We start from the raw sequence: 22660 nt of genomic DNA on the forward strand, positions 1-22660 counted from the left end.
AAAAAAAAAAAAAAGAAAGAAGAAAAAAAAGAATTCAATGTATATCCTACAAAATGAAGAAAAGTGAAGGAAGGGAGGAAGAGGTAGGTTGTGAGGGAGATGAGAATGTTGAAAGAGGTGACATTGATCAAGATGCACTTTACTCACAAACTGTTTTGTTAAATGGCAAAATCCTTTGTACAACTACTTAGAGATAAAATTTTCCCATTGCTTGTACAGCATATATTATCTTCCTTCTCTAATATATTCTCTTTGTCTCTTTCTTCACAACCCCTTCCTGGCACACATCAGATCCATCAGTGCTCCTGGATCTATCAGCATATACCCTTGCAAGCAAGGGAATGTGTTCTTTCCTTTCCTTTCCTCTTTACGCTCTCCTCTCCAGTCCTCTCCTTTCCTCTCTCCTCTTTTCCTTTCCTTTCCCTCCCTCCTTCCCCTCCCTTCCTTCCTTCCTTCCTTCCTCCCTTCCTTTTTGCTTTCTTTTTATAGTTTTGAAAAGACTGCTTGTAATTGTGACACATTCTCACTTACCAATAGGAAAAAAATAGTTGACAGACCATGAACTTTTGACTTCAAGAGCAATATTCATCTACAGAGATATATACATCTATCCATAGGTTATACAGCATTTGAGAACAACTATGTGTTTTGCCAGACTTAAGAAAGAAAACCTCTTACTTATCCTATTCATAGCCCTAAGGCAAAATAGAAATCACTGTATTAGATGAATATAGACATGCATGAGTATCACAACAGACTTAGATCTAATATTTTTCCATGTTCATGCTGCCCTCCTCCTTCGATGGTTCTTGGCAATACTTCTGGTTATTTTCATCCTCAGGTGGAGCTGCCAAATCCTTTCCTAAGCTTTATCCATCCCCTTGCTCAGGTCTCCTCAGTTCTAGTTCTTGCTCTGCTGCCAAGCTCCCCTACCTGGCCTTGGCATCAAAATGAAATTCTGTGATAAAAGAAAGCTGCCCTAACAATCAGTGTTTGCAGGGCAAACACCACTTCCTTCAATCCTTCTCCTTTAACAAGGCAGAAGGAATACAGCTTTTGAGTCTTACAGTCTTTTTGTTGATAGTTGGCTTCTGCTTGTGGTATGTACTGCTTCTTCCCTCTGGCCCTTTTTCCTTTATTTATTCAATTATATTACCATAAAATTTGTTTTTAAGTATGGGAGGACATAAAATAACAGTATTTTAGTGTCCGTATTTCCCAAGATGAAAATTAAAAATCTGATGAGAGCTGGAAATAATTGAGTAATAATTCTGATAAATATTCTAAACACACCCTATGGTGTACTATCTATCTAGTAGAGGGATCATTAGAAATTTAATTGCTATGAGCTCACATCAGAGAACTTGGGTCAATCTTAACACATATTTTGTGCAAAAGCCTCCAAGTTTTTAAGAAGTTTCAGAAAGTATGTCAGCCTTTGCAAAAGCCTTTTCTAACAATGCAATTGGAAGCACTTTCCATTCCCCCAGGGACCCAACTATGATAAACTAACTGTTCATATTTACTAATCAAGGAGGTTAACATGTACTCGGAGTACAATTTCCTGTTGTATTATCTAAATTGCTTTAGAAACAATTGAAAAAGGCAAAAGATTCTGGGATTCGTTCCACTCGAAGGTATAAGGTACAAAGTGAGCCATTATTAATACTTCTGAGCACACACAACAGAAGAAAAGCACTCAGTACCTCGCCACTCTGGAGGTTCATGCATATTTAAATGAATTAATTTATTTTCTGCAATTTACTCTTTAAGAGCTTAAGTGGCCATTTGCTGTTGCTTATTTCAGGATTCTGTGCCCTTGTTCTCTGAGTCACCAACTTAGAGCTGGAGTGCTCCAGGTGTATTTATGCTTCCAGAGTATTTTAAATTACCCATTAGGAAATCCAATTTCCTATTTATAAGCCTCAAAAGTGATTTTCCACTGTTAACTTTTTCTTAATTAAGGGTATAGGCTTAAATTCACAGCTGAATTTTCCGTATTACAGTTATTTATTGACTCCATGACAATCAACATTTTAAGAATGTCATCACAATTAGAACCTTAGTAAGTTGCTTAGGAAGTGTTAATCGTGAGTTCTCTTGGGACTGATATTTTGAAGATAATGAAAATCATTACTGTTGACAATATATATTGATTATTCTCTGCACCACAAACTGTGGTGCAGAGAATATCTCATTTGATATTTTCCATAGTCCTGTGACATAGTTTCTCATCATTTCAGTTTTAGAAAAAAGAAAATTTAGGCTCAGAGAAATGAATCACAGGTCAGTGCCTAGTAATTAGCAGAAATGATAACTCATCTCCCTCTTCATTCCAAAATTCACAACTAGTTAAGGGAAAGAGATTTAAGCAATGTGTATATGTTATAATGTAAAGCTAACATAGTCTTTAAGAGACAGCCAAGAAGTACTCTGAAAATTCAGATAAATGAAAGTTCACATCCAGTTGGAGGTATGGGGACATCTTTAAGATAAAATTGTTGCTTTGAAGAAGTGCAGCAAACAAGTGGGCTTTAGAAAATTAAAGATGTGTATTTCAGGACATTAGATAAATGGACCACTGACCTTGAACAATGCAGGACTCTGAAAACAAGGAATGTAAGAGAATAAAGGATTTGGTTTTATTGTGGATTGAAGTCTCAAGCCCACTGCCAGCTAATGGGCTTCCCAGATGTGAAAAATCCTTGAATTCAAGGAGTAGTACTTTGGGGCACAGCAGACTATAGCATCATGATGAAGAGAGTTCCTTTAAGGCTTCCATTTTAAGATCTCTCATAGGATATCATGGCTAGTCATACTGTCAGATATACAGAAAGGAATTATACATCTTAAGTATTGTCTCATTGTGCTCCTCATCTATGTCCATAAGCTTTTGGCTAAGTCTCTTGGCCATGCCCCAGTACCCATCTCCATCTTAACTTGCTTGGATCCACAGAGTCCATTATTCTTGTTTCTTCCTGGGAGAAAAGCAGCTTAGACTTCCACTCCTAATCATGCAGTTCAAGTTCAAGCGTGAGGTGTACATGGCCATGGCTCAAGCTAGCCATTTTTTCCTAATAAGCTACGTGTAGTTTTTGTCATCTAAACTCAACCCTGTCAGAATGATTTTGGCCTATGTCTCAGGACAAACCTTGTGTCTCCTGCATAGTCAGTGTGCCACAGGAATCTGTTTAAGGGACTCAGCACTCAGCAAACATTTTCTCAGCACTTACTCTGTTCAGGAAGCATTCTTGATAAGAGAACAGAGAACGGCACTGCTAGTGCTGCTCTCTTGAAGCATAATTTATTAAGATTTCAAAGCATAATGAATGCAGTGAAGAAAGTGAAACAGGGTGATGTGCTGGGGAGATCTTTGAGAAGGGAGGAGTGGATGTTAATTTAGACACGAGCCCTATAAACAGTGTCCCTAGAAAGAAACATTGAAGCTGACAACACAGTGTGCAAGGTCTACCAGAGGTCCTGAGGAACAGTATTCTAAGTAGAAACTCAGCCTAAAGTCCTAACACTGGAACCAAAAAGGTCCAGGGGATTTGCACTAGACTGGATGACACATGCACAGTACCATGAATTTTAGTGTAGGTATGGAAGAAGTTCATTAAAAGGCACCACACTGGGTAGTGGCATGGTTTTGCTTTAGCTTTCAAAAGATGGCTTTGATCACTTTATGAAGATGCTTAAACAAAGTGATCCATTAGGATACTTCTGCAGCATGTCAGAAGTGGGAAGAACCAGGTTCACCCTAAAGGGGTGGAGAGAAAGGGAGAATGCATACATGGCTTTTGGTCTGAGTAACTGTGAAGATGTTTGCTGACAGTAGGATTGAACAGGCTTGTGTTTGTGTAATGGTCATGATAATTTAGACAAGTTCTTAGACATTGATTCAACAACTATTTCCACAACTCTGTACCCAATTCTCTACTGGAAAGTAGGGAAAAGTTATAAATAAGGCAGGTGGAGGTCTATTTTCTGGTGCAGATTATACTGCAGGAATTTCTATGCAGCAAAGTCAGAGAAGGTAGCTAAAAGAATACATGTTTGGGAAGCAATGACATTTACTTAGAACTACAGGTCAGAATAAGATCAGCTGGACACAGAATACAAACAAAAATGAAGGAACACAGATCAGACAAAGCAAAGAAGGGGAGCATTTTCTGAATGGGAATGCTAAAAGTAAAATTATTGACTTCAAGGTAAAAGCTTAATTGTTTTCTTTAACTTGTTGGTGAATATTAAGTAACACAGCACCTCTCTTGAGTTTTAGATGGTTTAGGTACAAGTGGAATGAATCTGCTGATACTCTACTCTCATTTTTTTCTGGTGGCTCATTCCTTATTTAGTAAACATTTATTCATAGGAAAATTAAACGGAAAACACAGCTAACTATAAAATTTGAACTACAAAATGCTACATAATTCATGATTGCCATAGCAATTAAATGGTAAATCATTAAAAACAGTGACTGTTTAGATAATGGATATATAATGTATCACCTGCAGACCAGGTACACAAGTTGCTATCTTCCCGACACTCATCTACAGCCTTCTTTTCAGCCTATGGAAGCCTACTGAATCAGAAGTGAGAGGTATTATTTTAAGTAAAATTTTAATGGTTTTATTGAACAAAAGAATCAAAATCACGAGTACTTATATTTGCCTACAGGGCATTTAGGTCTAATTACAACTGTTGGAGACATGCTTGGGAATTGTGAGCTGGGCTATACCAGTAGTCCCCATCGACTCTGTCTTCAGTTTTTCAATACTATTCTCTAGCAGAAAAATTTTGAATGAGGAATTATTGAATTTCAACAATTAGTTCATGCTGTGGCTTGGTACTGGACCTATCTATCGATCTATCTATCTGTCTGTCCATCTATGTGTGAGAGAGTGTGTGTGTGTGTGTGTACAGAGAGGTTACAATTACATAAGTTAGGTAATGAGTATGTTTCTTTTTGAACAATGTCACCGATTTCCTCATTTTTCTCCCAGTTTTTCCCTCCTGACCCATCTTACAAGTTATATAGTTCACTTTCAATATAATGTTTAGAATGAGTCCCACTGCTGCATTTGTTCACCCTTGGTCCCACATTTTCTGTGCCCCTTTGCCCTCTCCAAAACAGATAAACTTACAAATGAGACAAAAGGTACAGAAAACAAAAACAACAATAAAAGAAAAAGCTCTCTTTTTTTCCATTTCTTGGAGTTCATTTCAATAAATATTATTTTATATGATCATAAGCACACAGCTATTGAGCCTTTGTGATCCTCTCCTAAGAATATCCTCCTTTGGTTTTACTCTGTGAATGTTTAGAGAGCTGTATAATTTATCAGGTTCCAGTGTATTTTTTGTCTTTTACCATCCAGTGTGTTTACTTGTAGATTTATAGGCACATTCTAGTTACCACAAATTAGGGAAACCATGTAGCCTATGTTTCTTTGGCTTACTTAGCTTCATCTAATTTTTTCCAAGTCTTGCCCTTCATATAGTTGGGCTTAAAAGGGTTTCAATTCAACATGTCAGTTATGAGTATAATGCATCTTGATCAGTGTCACCTTTGCTATCATTCTCCCTCTTTACTCTCAATGGTATATTTTTTAATCCATTCTCTTTGATAAGTGTTTTAAACTTCTTCAATCCTGATTTCAATCCACTGTCCTAGCCCCTTATATTGTGGTGTGTTATATGGTAAAGACTTGTGTCTGTTACCACAAGTGTCTGCATCTAGAAGTGTCTTCACATGAATAGGTAACAACATTTCCATTTCTATCCTAGTTTCTAAATTCAAGATAGAGCTAAGTAGATCACCTTCAAAGGGCCTCCCTCACTGAATTTCCTCTTATAATCTTTCCTTGGACAACCTATCACATTTCCTCCAGCTTTTGGAACTCTGAGGTTCCATTGATCCCAATGAGATTTCAACGTATGTAGATCTCTTTTATCTTGGACACATGTCCTGTGTCACTGATCAGCTTCTTTTAGAAAACGTGGTAACACTTTTTCCATCACGCTCTCGGCATGCATGCAAGTCTTTTTAGCTTTTGTAAGAATGGAAATCTGTTTTCTGTTCTTATTGTGCTATTACTTCTCTGCCTTTTCAAGAATAACCAAAATATCCCTTCAGCAGAATACAACCCTTGTAATCTCTCTAGCATCTGGCCGAATTTATGAGTCCTTTCAGTGGCAACTGGCTTCTTGGGTACTTGGCATAATCTTTTCCTTTTCCAGCCCAGCTACCTGTTCTGTCTGTGCTTTCCAAAAACTCTATTTCAGGTTCACCTATAAATATAATAGTTTCCCAAGGCTAAGTAGCCACGTTCTCAATTACTTTTTCTAGTGGATAATGCTAAAAAAAAAGTGTGAGGACTACATATGAAAAGGGACTAACTTTGAACAGGAGCCCTGTTATTAATCTGTGTTATTTAAGTATATAGTTTAAAGACATTGCTAAATAGGAGGGGAACCAAATCTCAAGGTCCATAAACTAAACATACAACCTAGCTAAGTGGATAAAAGATACAAAATAATTGAAAGAAACATGAGCTCACTTCTTTACTTTTATAGTGTTACAGCTGCCCCATAAGAAAGAGTAAAAGAAAGCTAAACAAGTATTTTAATGTTTTCCTTCTTCTGCAAAGCAAAAGACTCACTAATGAGAAAATAAAATTTATTAGCCTAGGTTTATATAAGGACACCTGACGTCAGTGTGTGTGTGTGTGTGTGTGTGTGTGTGTGTGTGTGTGTGTGTGTGTGATTTTCCATATCTAAACGTAGCAGCTACATGGAATACTTTAGACCACGGTTCATGCTCCAAATAGTAAGGAAATGAGCCAGGCAAAAGGACCTGAGGGAGCAGAGGATGCAAAATTTCCAGTGAGGTGAAGGTTCTCACAAATGTTTCCACTGTCATTTCCTATGTGGCTCCTTTCTTCACCTTCTCCCGCCCGCTCCCACCACACAGGGTGACTGTCTTTCATCACATTCACATTGAATAGAACATCACTTTAAACTATATCTACTCCTGGCAAGGTCTACAAGTGTTTCCAAAGTTAAAATTCAACCTACCTTTCAATTATTCTAATTGCTTTCAAGGTTGATGATAAGGAACACTTGCTTCATTATCTTTTACCATAGTGCAATTGATTCTGTGCCATTACAGAATTCGTGTGGATAAAATGCACTTGCTCATTAAAAAAGTGTTGTTAATTATATAAAATCTGCCTGATGAGTATATTGATGACGGATACCAAACCCTTTAGGCAAATGCATTGCAGTAAAGTGAGTAAGAAGTGCATTTAAAGAATGGTGCTACCTGCCACATACACTGATGAGTTTCATGTTTTAAATAAATGAAAGTGAACTTGAATAAAGAAAACTTCATGAACAGCATGATTTGAAATGGCCCTCGAAGCAAGGGGAGATATTAAAAGGAAAGCATATTCTGGAAATACCACATCAGGGTTATATGTTACAGAGGGAATGTCATGGAGCTCAAAGGCTGTTAGTAAGATTCAGGAGGAAAGACCAAAATACCACAGTTCTACTACTGAGAATAAAGAAGATATGCTAGTGCAAAACATGGAGATCATTTGTATAAAGTTATCCTTTCAAAGAGAGAAAACTGAATGGTAATGGGAGAATTGTGCTCATATTTATTCATAACTACAGGAAGAGCAAATCAGGGAGAAGACTGCTAGCAGTACTGTGGTCCTTATTCACTTTGTCCCTACAACACTCTCCTCCTTTTTAGTACTGCATCTGTCTAGAGACTACTCTTATGTACTTAATTCCATTTGTAATTAGCTTTTGCCATGCTAGGAAAGAGGAAATAAAGATTCTTTATTCTTATTTATGTAATCAGCCTTTGGTAAGATACAAGTGAATTGAAACACTTCAATTTCTTCTTCCCTTAATTATATATCAACTTTAAATTGCCCACAACTCAATTCTCTTTCCTTGATTTTTCACTAGCAGAGTGTATAGTAATACCTTTCTAAATGGTTTAAAATAACAATTGGTTATCATTTGTAGCCAATATAAACACCAGAAAGGCTTCTTGCTTTAATAATTTTATTTTACTAAGCTCTTCCTTTAAGATGCACACATCCACAGAAAAAAATTAAGATTAAGAATATGGCTGGAAATTAGCGTGTTAGTAAATGTGGTTCAGAGAACAGTTGAATGAAAGAGGCCAATGCAACTTACTTTTTGGCACTTAAGTAGACTCTTAGGCGGAACCTTAAAATAGTATAATCTTGCCTTAAGTTGAGAAGATAGCCAAGGAGTAATGTTGCTTTTCCAGGTGGCTGGGGAATCTCAACCCCACAATAAGTCCTCAAAAAGTGATCTCCTATAACTAGAGCTTCAAGCCCATCTCAGGGCAGATGACTCAGTCGTGGATTTACTGTGATGCTCAGGTGAAGACAGCCTTCAGCTGGGATGGCAGGGATACTATGAAGTCATACAGATACTACATCTCACAAGGTATATTAGGCCAGCATCCACTCCAGACAGCTACCACACAAATGCCCCTGATCCTCATCCTGTACTTCCCTTGCTGTGAGGACACTAAGGAGGAGAAAAAGGTCTCCTTAGAAAATTAAACACCTGCCATGTATGATATAGACTCAACTGCTTCTGACTTTGATAGCCACAGTTTTCAACAGAAGGAAATCATAGTCACCATCCATCAATCTTTGTGCCGATAAACATCCAAGTAACTTCCAAGTGCCAGAAAACTCATTGGTTCTAGAGTAAGAACTTAAATTCTATAGTCATCTTTCCTTTACATTATTAACTCACAAATATTTCCATTTTTCTACTACATTTAAAGGGAATCTCAGGGTAGAAATTACAAAGAAGACAAGTTGTATTAGTCTCTACATATTTATTTTGCAAAAGGGCTTAAAGCATTTATTTTTCTCCTGTTTGGATACTTGATAGTCATCTCAGAGCCAGAGATTTTTTTCCTCTTTTATTTTTGAGGGGGAAGTACTAGAGTTTGAACTCAGAGCCTCATATTTGCCCAGCAAATATGCCCTACAACTTCAGCCACATCTCCTGAAAGCCAGAGGTCTTTATAGTCTCTTGATAATTTGATTCTGCAACTTCTCTGGAAGAGGAAAAAAAAATACTGTGTTGTTTTCTTGTATATGTGATTAGCTTAAGAAGTTATCTGTTCTCCAGGTACTCTTTACCTTGATTTTCCCTTGAAGTATAGCAAAATATACTTCATTAATATGCAGATATTTACTTCATGATTAGCTTTGAATATGTTCATATATTTATATGTATGAAAATATATAGATATAGAGATAGCTCTTTATTTATTCCTGCATACTGGGCATTTCCCTAGCTGTAATTTAGACCTACTGTTCTTAAAAGATTTTGATTTTTCACATTTTGGCCTGCAGACAACTTAGAGAACAAAGTGGTTCTTCACTGTTGAAAACCCTGCCAAATAGTTCAGCCCTCCTGTAATAAAACCACTGCAGTCCTGCTACTATTATTCTTTCTTTCCTTTTTCTACCCCCGAATCTCTAGGCATTCAAATACCCTGTTAAAAACATTTATTCCTCTTCATGAAAGCCAAATGCATCTTTTTTCCACTTGAATTTGTGCCACAAGTTCCTTGAAAACCATAATGAATGACAACATTTGGTTTATAATCACCCAGAAATAAGTTATCACAGTGAACTGAAGTTACATTTAAATTACACATTCTGCAATCTTCATGGATACTAGCATCTGCAGTTCACACAGTGGAAAGCTTATGACATGATTTTAATTGCTAAGGTGTTTATTGCCTTCACTTACAGCCTGCCCAATTTTGGGGAAAAATCATCTAGAAAAAGAACGCTGAGACAGGCTATTTACCATGTCCAAAGCTTTTGAAAATAGGTTACACCAACAAATATGATGAATCTTTTTTTTTGTGCACACAAAGGACCCAGCTAGAAAATATAAACTTGAACAATTCATTTAGCATCTTATGCTTCAGTTTTCTCATCTATATGATGAAGATAATGACATTGCACATCAATATGAAGCATAATGCTATAGGAATAAGAATAAGTACAGAGAAAAGACATGCAGGATGCATGAAAAAGCTATTCTGGAATACAAAAAATGATCATTTGGGCCCAGAAGAAAATTATACCCAGTGTGCTGTTCCCATAGTAAAAGTTTATTCACAACACCCCTCGAATCTTTCTCTACAATTCACATAATCACCAAAGTTATTGCTTTCTTGTCTTGATATATTAACTGAATGGCTGAATGCACAGAGCCTACATCTGAATCAGCACAAAAATGAAACCTGGAGGAGGGAAAATAGAAGGGGACTCCTGAGCTCCACTCCAGTCATTCTCATCAGTCAACCTGCCCACATAAATACCGGGAAATCAACTCCTTTAAACAACTTGGGAGGTGAACCTGAGTTATAATAGTGTTCCTCAGTGCAGGTCTGTGAAAAATTGACCTGCACACAAACTCCCATTTGTCATATTCTCTACAAATGCACGTTAATTGTTTTCATATTTAAATGCCCAGAATCAACCATAAAAAATGCATGTTGTCAGATTGTTGGGAGTTTTCAGAAAGTAGAATAGGATAGCTGTGACATATAGTGAATTACTGTTAGTTCTTTGTGTTCTAGCAGCACCACAAAAGGGCAAGGGCTGAGTAGAAGAAAAATAATCATTCATTTCTGGTTCTAATTCTAAAATGTAGAAAAAGAACTGGGGATGAGTTAATGAACTGTATTTAATCCTAGTTTGAAACGGTCTGTATTCATTAGTTAAATGCTTGAAACATTATTTGCAAAGTATCTGAGGATCCTTCAGAAAGACACAATCTAGAATAGAACAATATTCTTCATTGTGTTTATGTCTACAGCTTATCCAATCTCCTCTCAGAGTTTGTCTGCTTCATAAAAGCTGGGATATGAGAGACTCTAAATGGATCACAGATGAAATCAGACTATGTTAAGAACTTCTGGCATCAGATCTCAAAGCAGGTTGGACTGGGGGAAAAAAAATCAAGCCCTAGGCTATGTGAAGATGATTATAACATTTCCCCACAAGCAATTGCTTACTGTCATTGATCCAAAAAGCCAGCACCCCTTGACCAAGCTATTCCTTTTTCCTTCTCTAGGCTGATGCTTGCATGCTTCAATTTACAATGGATCAAGCAGGGTCCTGGGACCCTGCTTTTCCAAGGTAGTAGCACTGAGTAAAGCAAGGCCCACCTATGCTAAAAATCTACCACTTTTCTTCAAGCCCACACAGCATCGTTCACATATATTTCTATTACGTTTCAGTAAGTGCCTATTGTCAGTTGGTTAGAAGACTCTTGAACATACTTTTTGTTACCTATAGAGAATTGATATCTAGCTGTGTTTTAACTCTATTGCTTTGCATACTCTATGAAAATACTTGCGTATCAAAATTAGATCTCATAAATATGTAGAGAAAATAACTATCTGAAAGGTCGAAACATCCATTAACAATGCAAACAAATAACAACGCATTGCATTTAAGCAGAGGAAAAAATGATCACAGGCAGGAAGATTAAGATCCTACCTTCATTATGCCAAACTCGCCCTTTCCAGAGAAACCTTGTTTAGACAGGACTGGGATGTGCATTGGGATGTGGGAACAGGTGATGGAGGGATATTCTATAGCACCCAAAGGATCATAACTTATATTGTGACTCTTCCCTATGATGAAGAGATGATGAAGTTGGGCAGTTGCCCCTGTGGCTCTTCCTCTTCTGCTCAGCGCTCCTCCCATTCTGGTATCAACCCCGAATACACTGCTAAGTCCAGGAGAAGGGACACCACTGTCTAGTTTAGGTCCTTGGAAATAAAGGGAATTGTAAAAGCAGAGCAATTATTTTAGGTTTTCAAAAACCTAATGGGAGCCAGCTCACGTCAGAGTCAGCCAAAGAGCCTCAAAGCTGTCACACACTACTGTGCACGGGAGGAGATACTTCTTACTGCCCTTTCAAAGTGATGAGTCTCTAGACATGTGCCTCAAAATACCTCCAGGTTTTCTCTAATTGTTTCTGCAGCGGCTCATAGAAAGAACTTCAAAAACCACCCTTTCATCTTCAAAATACTTATTTCCATGTGGAAATCTAAGTGTTTCACATGTTACAGAAGATGACACAGTCCCATATTTTTCTTGTGTCACCTTAGAGGTACTGGTTAATCAGGGGATGATTGTTCTGGCGTTCAATCAGTGGGCTTTATTTTTTATTAAATTAATGTCATTTGTAAAGACACTAGAATCAACTCATTTCATAATGTCTAGTGGTGGTATAGTTTTTTCCCCCTTGAATCAGCATTTAGTTCATAAACAAATCCCTCTCACTCTCTGTTCTTTTCAAATTAGACAGTTCTTGTATAACTGAACTCTAATATGGTTCAAAATAGTTGGGAAACATTTTAATATTTAATAGAGGCAGCTAATCTGTGATACTTCAAAGGTTTTCCTATGAAAAGAACTTGGAACTTTAGTTATCACAGCTACCACTTCAACGCTGAGTATATTTTATGTATACGAAATTATGAAGGAAGTTGGGCAAAGTTCTTAGATATGACATATAAAATGAAACATGAAAAATTAGGCTGCACCAAAAGTAATCCGTTTAGCAAAGTAAGTTTTGAGAAATGAAAATCTGAGCCCAGAAGCATAGGAACATGTTTACAAAGACTTAGAGCCATGGCTCTTACAACTTCGTGTAAACAGAGAATAACCCACTCAACACAGGAGAAGAGTCTTGAAGAGGAAGTTTTTCAAGGAAGATATACAAAGTAAATTAGAGATCATTTGTTATCAGAAAACATAAATCAAAACTTCAAAGAGATGTTGTTTACATAAAGTAGGCTACTATAAGTAACAAAACCAAACCAAAAATAAAGAACATAGAAAAATAACCAATTGTGGTGAAAGTAGAGAGATTAGGACACACGGGAAGGTTGCTCGTGGAAATGTAAACTGGTGCTAGCATCTCCGGCAGTTTCCTTTCAGGCTTTGCCCTGGACTGCCAGCCACTTTACTACTAGGTTTGTATGGAAGAGAACAACTTCCTTCACGGAGCGCATTTACTTACTGAGGTTCCACTTCAGACCCGTTGTCGTAACCTGCTTGCAAGGCTGTCCAACAGGAATAAGGCCACACCAGCTGCCTTCCATCCCAGTGTCCACGTGCAATCTGTGCTTTCCCTGCAGGAGAGGGGAGTGCTCATTAGGGAGGAAAGAGGAAGAGCAGGGTAGAATGTTCACTGGACACATGCAGTATCCACGTGCCATCCTGGGATCTGTGTGTGCCTTACCACACTTAATCCTAAAGAAAATTGACTTCGTGCATGCTGAAGAATCCTAGAAAATTCCACCTGGCTTAATCATAACAATAGTGGTCCATGGTAGCTTACTGTCAATTATTAGTTTTACGTATGTGATAGTAGAAGCTTGAAGAGCTGAGATGTATCCAGGAGCACACAGGTGGATGACTCCACACATGCCGATTACAGGCTGCAGCCATTCCTTATGCTAAACACGTGAAAAGAATTCTAGAGCCACAAACCATCACGGTTCAAGTGTATTGATATTGCTTCCTAAGGAAAATCTCTGCTTGAAAACTGGGGCACAGAACTTCAGAATTCAGTGATAATCCTGCTAATACCTTGAAAATCCACCTCTTCTATGCATTTCCACCACATTAAGAGAGGCCTAGGGAGAAATAAAATCACAATGTATTTCCATTCTGATATGAAAACATATGAGCTGGGTGGCAGTAGTTCATGCCTGTAATCTTAGCTACACAGGAGGCTGAGATTTAAGAACTGAGTTTGAAGCCAGACTGGGAAGAATAGTCCATGAGACTTTTATCTCCATTAGTCATGGAAATGTCAAAAACAAAACAAAACCAAAAAACCCGTGAGCTGTGACTCAAGTGGTAGAGTGCTTACCTTGAGTGAAATTATGCTCAGGGATAGTGCCAAGGCCCTGGGTTCAAGCTGCAGGGCACGCGCGCGTGCACACACACACACACACACAGAGCATATAAAAAAGAAATCATCTAATAAGCATGCTAAGTAACTATTTTTTTCCCTAAGCAAGTTTCATCAAACATTATAAGCTATTCTGCCCTTTCCTTTAGAAAAAAACCTTTATTTTGCTCATAGCACAAGCTGCCTGTATTGCTTTGTGTGTAGTTCCCTAAACTGACCTCCCTTGACTGTGCACCACCAGAACTTGAGTTCTGTTTCTCCCTCTCGTTCTCCATTCTACCATTTTCCATCATAGAAGAAAGTATACCTGAAGACAGAACTTGTAAATATAATGCAAATGATCACCCCTAAATGATAAATATTGGTGGTCACACTACCTAACTGTCCTTTACAATGAGAGGTGTTGAGGACAGAGCGGACTGTAGAAATTCTCATCTTTTTCGAATTGTGCCTGATTCAGTTGGCAAGAGATAAGCACTGGTGATGGCTTTTCAGGAAGGAGGAGCCTGACTCTGTTTCCTGTTGAGGGCTGTGCTCCTGGGAGCACCAGCACCCAATCCTACACTATCCGACAACTGACAGGTAACCTGAGGCTCCCGGGCACTCAGCGGTACTCAGGCACAAGACAGCAGTTGAGGAAGAGTAGGAGTCTCTGTCCCAGACCTTTGCACCTGACAATGCTGTTGTTATTTCTTCATTGCTTGTCAGATTCCCATGTTTCTAACTTGTCTCATTTTCAGTATGTTCCACTTAATGTCTACTCCTGATTGTTCATTTTTTAAGCCTGTTTTTGCCTGGCCAGCTAAATTCATTGGTATGTTTGACATTCTAGGTATGTTAAAAAAAAGGAGGAAATATTTTTTCAATGGATGGATATTAACTCCCTATGGAAAGATTCTTTAAGTTATATCATATACAGCAAACAGAACATCACACGTTTTATTATCCCAGAGAGACAAGTGGTGTTATAAAACCACTGATGTAAATGGCACACTGGTACACTTTCTTATCTAGACTTGCTGGGTACTCATTGCCTTCCGTATTACTCTAAGAACCAACAGACCATAACATTTTCACTCTGGGAATAAACTAGTTTACAGACTTGAGAAGTCACAGAATGGTTTGTTCTTAGCCTACAATCAATTAACATTGTTCTCTTTGTTTTGTTTTAAAAAAGTGTTTCCCCTACCTGAATGGTCTTTGTATTTATAAATATGCAAATTTTTCTTTTCTGGTTAACCTGGAGTAGCATCATGTTTTCTTCCTCTGTCCTCAAGCCTACTTGACATCTTTAAAAAATGAACAACCATAGAAAGGAAGTTTTGTTCATTCCTTAGATTTCTCAATTGATAATATATGCTGGCCTGTATGTGATCTGACACAGGCAGCATACGACCTGACAGTCGAGAACCTCTCTGAGGATTTATGTCACTGCTGCAGACCAGAGGCATATGAACTAATCATTTCCTTCCATCTACTCTCATGAATCATTTCACTGTTCCATTTTGAGCTGGGAGAACTCTTTGAAGTCAAAGGCAGTTCTCCACAGCAAAGAAGAAACAAGAATCACAGTTTGCTTTTCCAATTGTGGCTATTTGAACATATCTAACAACCTTAATGAGGTATGAAAGTATAATTCAGCTAAAGGTAACACGATGTTGGATGTTGAACACCATGTGGAGTGAAAATCATGCTTCTGAGAATGCTGAGAAGACAGAATCATGGGCTCACTTTCCCTAGACTTTTTCCAAGCTATAGCAAAATACATATAAATAGATACCTGCCATAGGGTAAGAAGTCACTGTCACCTTGTTTTATATTATTCTTCCTCTAGGCAAAGAACTGCCAAACAAGAGAGAAAAGATTAAAGCTCACCCTAGGTCTTGTTTTTGAAAAACACCACACATAGAGGTGCCTGGATTCTGTTTATATCTCTAAATTTTTAAATCCAATAACTGTGCCAGCTTTTATACAAAGATACCTTAGAGTGGATCTCTCGAAAATACATTCCAAATTAACAGGTTCATCCACAAAGGATTGTGCACATAAATAACATAAGGACCTCTTTACTTAGTATAGAAAATTCAAAGAACAGATGCCAAGGATAGTTTATAAGGTGGAAAATCATTCATAAAATTGCTCTAAATTTTCAATCTACACCCTGTGGCTAATTGCAGCTAAAATAGCTAGGACACAGCCAGACCCAGTATGAATGGAACACTGCTGCAGACTAATTAAACGTAAGGCTAACTCTGGAAGCTCATCTTTTGTTCATTTTGTCCATGAACTTAAAAAATTTACCAACAAACGATTTGAGAAATTAAATAGCCTGCAGGAAACAAAAGTGAAAGAAGCCGAGATCAGGATGTGGATTATGTGGATTATTATAAGACATGGGCTGGTTTATCTGTTTGGGGACTGCTGAAAACACTGAAAGCACCCCCCAGAGATGGTCTCCCCAGAGAGCATGCACCTGCAAGACCTCAGAACCGGGAAACCTGAGGGCTTCCTGGATTCTGCTCTGTAAATGCAGAATCAAAATAGCAGTGGTAGTAGGTTTGTTTGAGCCTGTACTGAATCAATGCTACAGATGTGTGTGTGTGTACAATATATATGCAGGTATATGTAATTTAAGGTATTTCCTTTAGAAAATGCATTCTTATATTATCTTTAGATAGCATTGCAGGGTTTAAAATAACATTAGATAATGTTCCAAAGTTCTTTCTACACAATACTAGTACCATGATCAAAGAGAACTGAAAAAAATTGCTAAGTGACTTGTTCTCTTAGAAGTTGTAATACTTATGCTACCATGTTCCATGATTTAGGGGAAAAACATATAAATAAAACAACTGTTTACTTGAATTAAGTGTTTCCCTAATGTCCTTGGCCATAAAATCTCCCTATACCACACAAATATACTCACAAATAACCTGCTGACTTTCTACCCAGAATCCTAACCTAGAATGGTTGTTACTTTGTACACACCTCCTATAGCTATAGAATTTGGGTTTAGTATTTTCACATTCTGAAATCAGGTTTGTTTTTGTTTTGGGAATTATTCAATAACTTTAGGTCAAAGCCTTGTAATTTCTGCGTTTTTTTTTTGATAGGAGTAACTACACCTTTCTTATTATCAGTTAATAATAAATTATTATCCTAAAGAAAACCTTCTTGATGTTAGCAGAGTTAGTTTGCTTATTCAGAAGTCAAAATATCATTGATATTATTGGTCTCAGTAACATTCTACAATGATAAGCTCATTTACTTATTAACCTCCTCACACTGGGTTATTTCACAGTAAAACTGATAGAAATCAATGTTCATCCTTTATTTCTTTCACCTCTGTATTTATACTTTCTTACAATGCATTCTACCCTACCCTTATGCTTTCCTCCCTTTTATTCTACTCAGAGAAAGTAATCTGCAGAGTGCTCTACTGAAAATTGTCAAAAATTTACTCTTGGCCCCTCCAAAGATATTGACATTTCAAACGATGACTTCTAAAGGTAATATTTATCCTGAAAGTAAACATTTCTAACAGTGGAAACAGGACAGGTCACACTGAAGGATGTATTTTTTGAGTCAGAGTGATCTCAAGAGTTTTCAAATTGCTTCAGATAAATTCTCTGCTCCTTAACCAGAATAGGAGCCGGTAGCCGGTTGCCTGCATTTTGTCTACTTCTGCACTATTTCTCCAGCCTTAATCTAGGGGAATTTTAAAGCAAAGGCTAAAGCTTATGAGTTAAATGGTAATTCTCTATATATTTCAGCTAGGAGAAATAAATTCTAACTGCTACAATCTTTAACTGTGTCAGAAAATGTTTTGCTACTAAATTGATCTATCAAATGGGTTCATATTGTGTTTCTAAAAATAATAACATTTTTTTTTCAAAGAAAAGGGCTTGCTATTTTTTTCCTACTGGATTTATAGCACAGGGGAAGGAAGAAGATGTTGTTTGTAGAAGAGTTGATTGGTTAATTAATTAGAGCAAAAAGAAAAAAAATCTCCTTGAAAAAGGTGTTAAAGGCTATGAAACAAAACTCTCCTAATTTGAGAAGATGAATAGATTTCATGGGAGGCAATTTTGTTTTTCTGGTTATGGGACTTTAACTCAGGGCCTGGGTGCTGTGGCTAGTGCTCTACCACTTTGAGCCACAGCTCTACTTCTGGTTTGTGAGGGGACTTTTTTGCCCAGGCTGGCTTTGAATGTGATTCTCAAATTCCTGCTTCCTGAGTAGCTAGCATTACATGTGAGAGCCACTGACACCCACCAGGGCCTTGTATTTGCTAGATAGGTGCCTACTACTTTAGCTATAACCTTAGTATCCCTAGTCCTGTTTTGCATTAGTTCCTTTTTTTTAAAAGTTACCCTTTTTTTTCCCTATGAGGCTGGATTCAGTCTAGACTCCTCTTATTTATGGCTCCTGTATAGTTGGGACCACAGGCATGGTCTGTCATTTTTTACTTACTAAGTGAGTCTTGGTAACATTTTTGGCCAGGCTGGCCTCAAAACTTCTTTTCCCTGTACCTCCTGCCACCTCCGCCTCCTAAGGATATGACATCACAGGCAGGAGTTACGGTGCCCAGCCTCAGCTTTTGTACTGAGTAAAGCTATGTACAATGTCTCCTAAAACAGACCACTGCGGCGATCATTTCCATTTTCTCATATAAAAATCTCCAGGCACTGCTTCTGCTTGGAGAGAAAGTAGCAGAGTTGATGATATTTGATTGAATGCTCCATTTCTAAGATTTTCCCTCTACTTGTTTGTAACACAGGATATTGTGAACTCCTTTGAAGAAAGAGTTTAAAAAGAAAACAACTTTTTCTTTATTTTGTAAAGTAGCATGGTGGTCAAATTTTATTATCTACAAAAAGAATAACAAGAGTATTTCACTTGAAAAGGAGGGAGAAAAGCGAGGCCACTTGGTATACTGTAACAAAATACTATAAGCTGATGAATTACAAACATCAAAACTAATTTTCTCACAGCCCTGATGCTGGGACGCTCAAGACCATGGTGGGCAGAGTCAGTGTGTGGAGGGGCGCTGCCTTTGGATGATAAATGGCAGCTACTCACTAGGCCTTTCTTGGGGGATGGGGCGAGGCTCGCTCTCAGGCTGCTGTTTAAGGGCACTAATCCTCCTTGTGGTGTTTCTATCCTCATGACCCATGATCACATTGGTGATTAGGATTCTAGCATATAAGATTAGGGTCACACAAAATTTCAGACCAAATTGGGAAGGAAACTTTTTTTTTTTGTCGTGGGGCCTGAACTCTGGGCCTGGGCGCTGTCCCTCAGCTCTTCAGCTCAAAGCTAGCACGCTACCACTTGAGCCATAGTGCTACTTCCAGCTTTTTTTGCTTATGTGGTGCTGAGGAATCAAACCCAGAGCCTCATGCACGCAAGGCAAGCGCTCTACCACTGAGCCACCTTCCCAGCCCCAGGAAATAATTTTTGATTTGATACTGTCTTTCTGCTCCATCTATCTGTCTCCCTCTCTCTCTGTGTCTCTGCTGAAGAGATCTCTGGGTACAGATTTCCACACATACTTTTTTTGGTATGGTTTCATCTCTGTGTTCTGCTGCCTCCTCCATTTCCCCCCTTCAGACTCTTTCTACCTCTTTAACTATTCATAAACCAGAAAAACTGGGAATTAAAAAAACCTTTTGTTCAAATATGACAATGTTTAATGTTTTTCCCTCTAGAAATAATCATAACTATTACTACAACAAAAACATATCACCTTTCTTTATTCTCTCCATCTCTTGAGATTAAACAACCAAGGAAAGGAAATCTGAGAGTTAGGAGGAAATGTTCCCTAATAGTTGTGCAATAAGGTGAGAGTTAGGAGGAAATGTTCCCGAATAGTTGTGCAATAAGGTAGATAACACAAACATTCAAACTTAAGATTGTACGGTGTCACTGTAAAGACTCAGACTCCTGATACTGTAGTTATTTAGAAATCTAAACAAAATGACCAACATTTCAGAATCATTCTGCCATACAGGAAAAAGAGCATTAGAAACATCCACGTTCAGTCCCAAAGTCACTTAAACTGTCCTCACTTAAATACATGGAAAAACATACCAAACTGTTTTCCTAAATTTGATGTAGACATTAAGTTTTGAAAATTAGAAAATCCCAATTGTGGACATATTTCAGAAACAACCCAGACTACTGTGCCTTATATTCTCTGCCTTGTACTTTCTATTTTTTAGTTGTTTTTGTATACAAAACCTTTTGTTTAGTTTGCTGTCACCCATTTTTGGTATTCTAGAAACCCCTCTGTGATGGACAAGAGCAGGTTCTCACAACAAAGCAGACTTACTAACATATTTATGGCCTTATCATTTGACAGGGAAGGTCAGAGCTTTTCACAGTTTATTCATAACCCTGCACTGGCTTTCAATTCTTTGAAAATTGCTCCCTGATACCCAGCTTTCCTGAAATCACAGAGTGGCAGCCACTTTCTTAAAGTATAAATCTGATTCTAAAAAACTGATAACCCTTTTTTCTTCCAGACCTGGACAAGAAAAGTACTGCATTTTCATTGTTGAAAACCAGCGCTGAGAAAAACCAGCGCAGCACGGATGTTGTTAGGGTTTAATTTCTACAGGAAAGTCTTTGGGATGATTAAAACAAAAACAAAAAAACAGTAACAATGAAAGCTCTGCTCCAGATGCTACTGACATGTCACCAATCGCTTTGCCCTCTCTCTACGAAACCAAATTCAGTATTAGCATACACACTTAATTCATCACAAGTAAACCTGTCCTGACATGAGTATTCCATACCAGACAAAAGCAAAATGGGTATGAACTGGGAACAGTATAATACAAAATCATGACAGAAGAAAAAACAATAAATACATATATATGAAAAAATATGCATGCAACCCTTTAGAGAGGATAAAAATAATTCTGAATTTTAGTAATTATTTATTAAGCCGTGGCTCATTTGTGACTATCACACAGTACATGAGCACCAGCACCACGGTTCCAAGGATCAACCTAGAGGTCGTCACCTACCTTCCTAGGGACCAGTGCTGTTTCACCATGTGCTGCCTGTGTGACTGGACAAAATCCATGTCTCAATTACTTTCCAAAACCCCGGTTTCTGTAATGGTTTCCTAGTATACATGGAACATTTGGATTCGTTTTTCAATACGTTAGCTATTTTGTTGCCAGTACTATTGTGTCCTGCATCATAAACAATTTAATCCATATGCAATGCAGAACCGTCACAACGCAAGGCAACGGCTCTCATTTCATGATAGAAGCACCGAGGTTCACTGGACAACATGGCTGCTGTGCCATTTGGAAGGCACATGACTCAGAACTCAGGACTATGTGAATGGTATCACATCTAGGGGCTTCCTTAGAAGTCTATAAAGGAACTGTCTCCAAGAGGGTTAAAAAGCTGAAGATCAGGCCCAGGACTAATTCTAGGGAGCAGAGTTCCTCTGAAAGCTGGACTTCCAGCATGCTTCTCCTCCCATGTCTGTAGCTTTAAGGCCCGAAAAAGTAAGCGTGGTGAGAACAGAAAAGAAACAGCTGGCCTGATGTACCCAGGAACTTCGCATGTGTAGATTCACCCACACCACAAAGGCTTTCAGAAATGGCTCTTTCTTTCCTCTTAAAGGCTCAATTCTTCTTATCCCTGAGAACATTTAGAATCTCTGCAAGGCAGCCTGTCAGCCTGCTCCTCGCCACTTCCCTCCCCTGCACACCAGTTCAGTGACAAGGGCTCAGTTCCAACAAAACCCAATTCTAAGAACAAGCCCTGTGCAGGAAGAGAGGGACTCCCAGTGGAGCTGCGGGACCTCCCGACTTTGGAGCCAGAGTGCACATGCATGTATGGTAAGGACTAGTCTCCCAAATCCCACAAAATCCCAGATGCTAGAAATGGAAGCTCTGGGAGGTTACAGGAACCTGGGTGGGCAATGAAGGACTTTGTGTCAGTCTGGCAAGGATTCTAATGGACCTTTGTAAACTTTGGAAAATGTACAACTTTTCCAGCAAGTACAGAATGAAATGTACATTTCTCTAACTTCAGTGGCAAATGGTAAAGTGAAGAAGGGATCAAAGTCTCAGAGATTGGGCACCATAGAGTTAATGTGCTACTTCAAACCAAAGCCCATCAATTCACTATGCCTGTGAGAAGCTGGGGTTGGGGAGATGGTGGGAATGAGAGTAACTGGCTACCAGCAAGATGTCTAGCAAAAAAGGGGAAGAAGCTGCTGCTGCCTCTAGCAGGTAGGAAAAAGGTACAGAAGATAGGAAAGCTGCCCAGAACCGAGTTCTTTGACTGTTTGCAGGGATGGCAAATCCTCTCACACGAAGCCATCATAAATGGCCCACAATTATGCATCCAAAGCAGAGTAGAACTGTCACATGAGAGGGATCAATGAATCCCACAAAGGTTTGGAGATGGATATTAGTACCCAGTGTTTCTAAATGCAAAATAAATGCAGCCCCTATCTGAAAAAGAACTCTATGCCTTCATCAGAAAGAATGACATTGCCCCATTTGTTAGGAAATGGAAAGACTTGGAAAAAATTATATTAAGTGAAGTAAGCCAGGACCAAAGAAACATAGGTCCCATGGTTTCCCTTATTTGCAAT

General features: G+C 38.3%; 1 protein-coding gene across 1 annotated transcript in view; it reads right to left on the reverse strand.

The window, feature by feature from the left end:
* Window positions 1–22660, reverse strand: part of Tpk1 (thiamin pyrophosphokinase 1) — a 249457-nt gene that overhangs the window by 45268 nt on the left and 181529 nt on the right. The window contains exon 7 of the mRNA XM_013021731.1: window positions 13132–13243. Within this exon, the coding sequence (XP_012877185.1) occupies window positions 13132–13243 (112 nt within the window). The remainder of the gene's footprint in view (window positions 1–13131; window positions 13244–22660) is intronic.

Source organism: Dipodomys ordii, unplaced genomic scaffold (genome assembly GCF_000151885.1).
Source record: "Dipodomys ordii isolate 6190 unplaced genomic scaffold, Dord_2.0 Scaffold56, whole genome shotgun sequence".
Lineage (NCBI taxonomy): Eukaryota > Metazoa > Chordata > Mammalia > Rodentia > Heteromyidae > Dipodomys > Dipodomys ordii.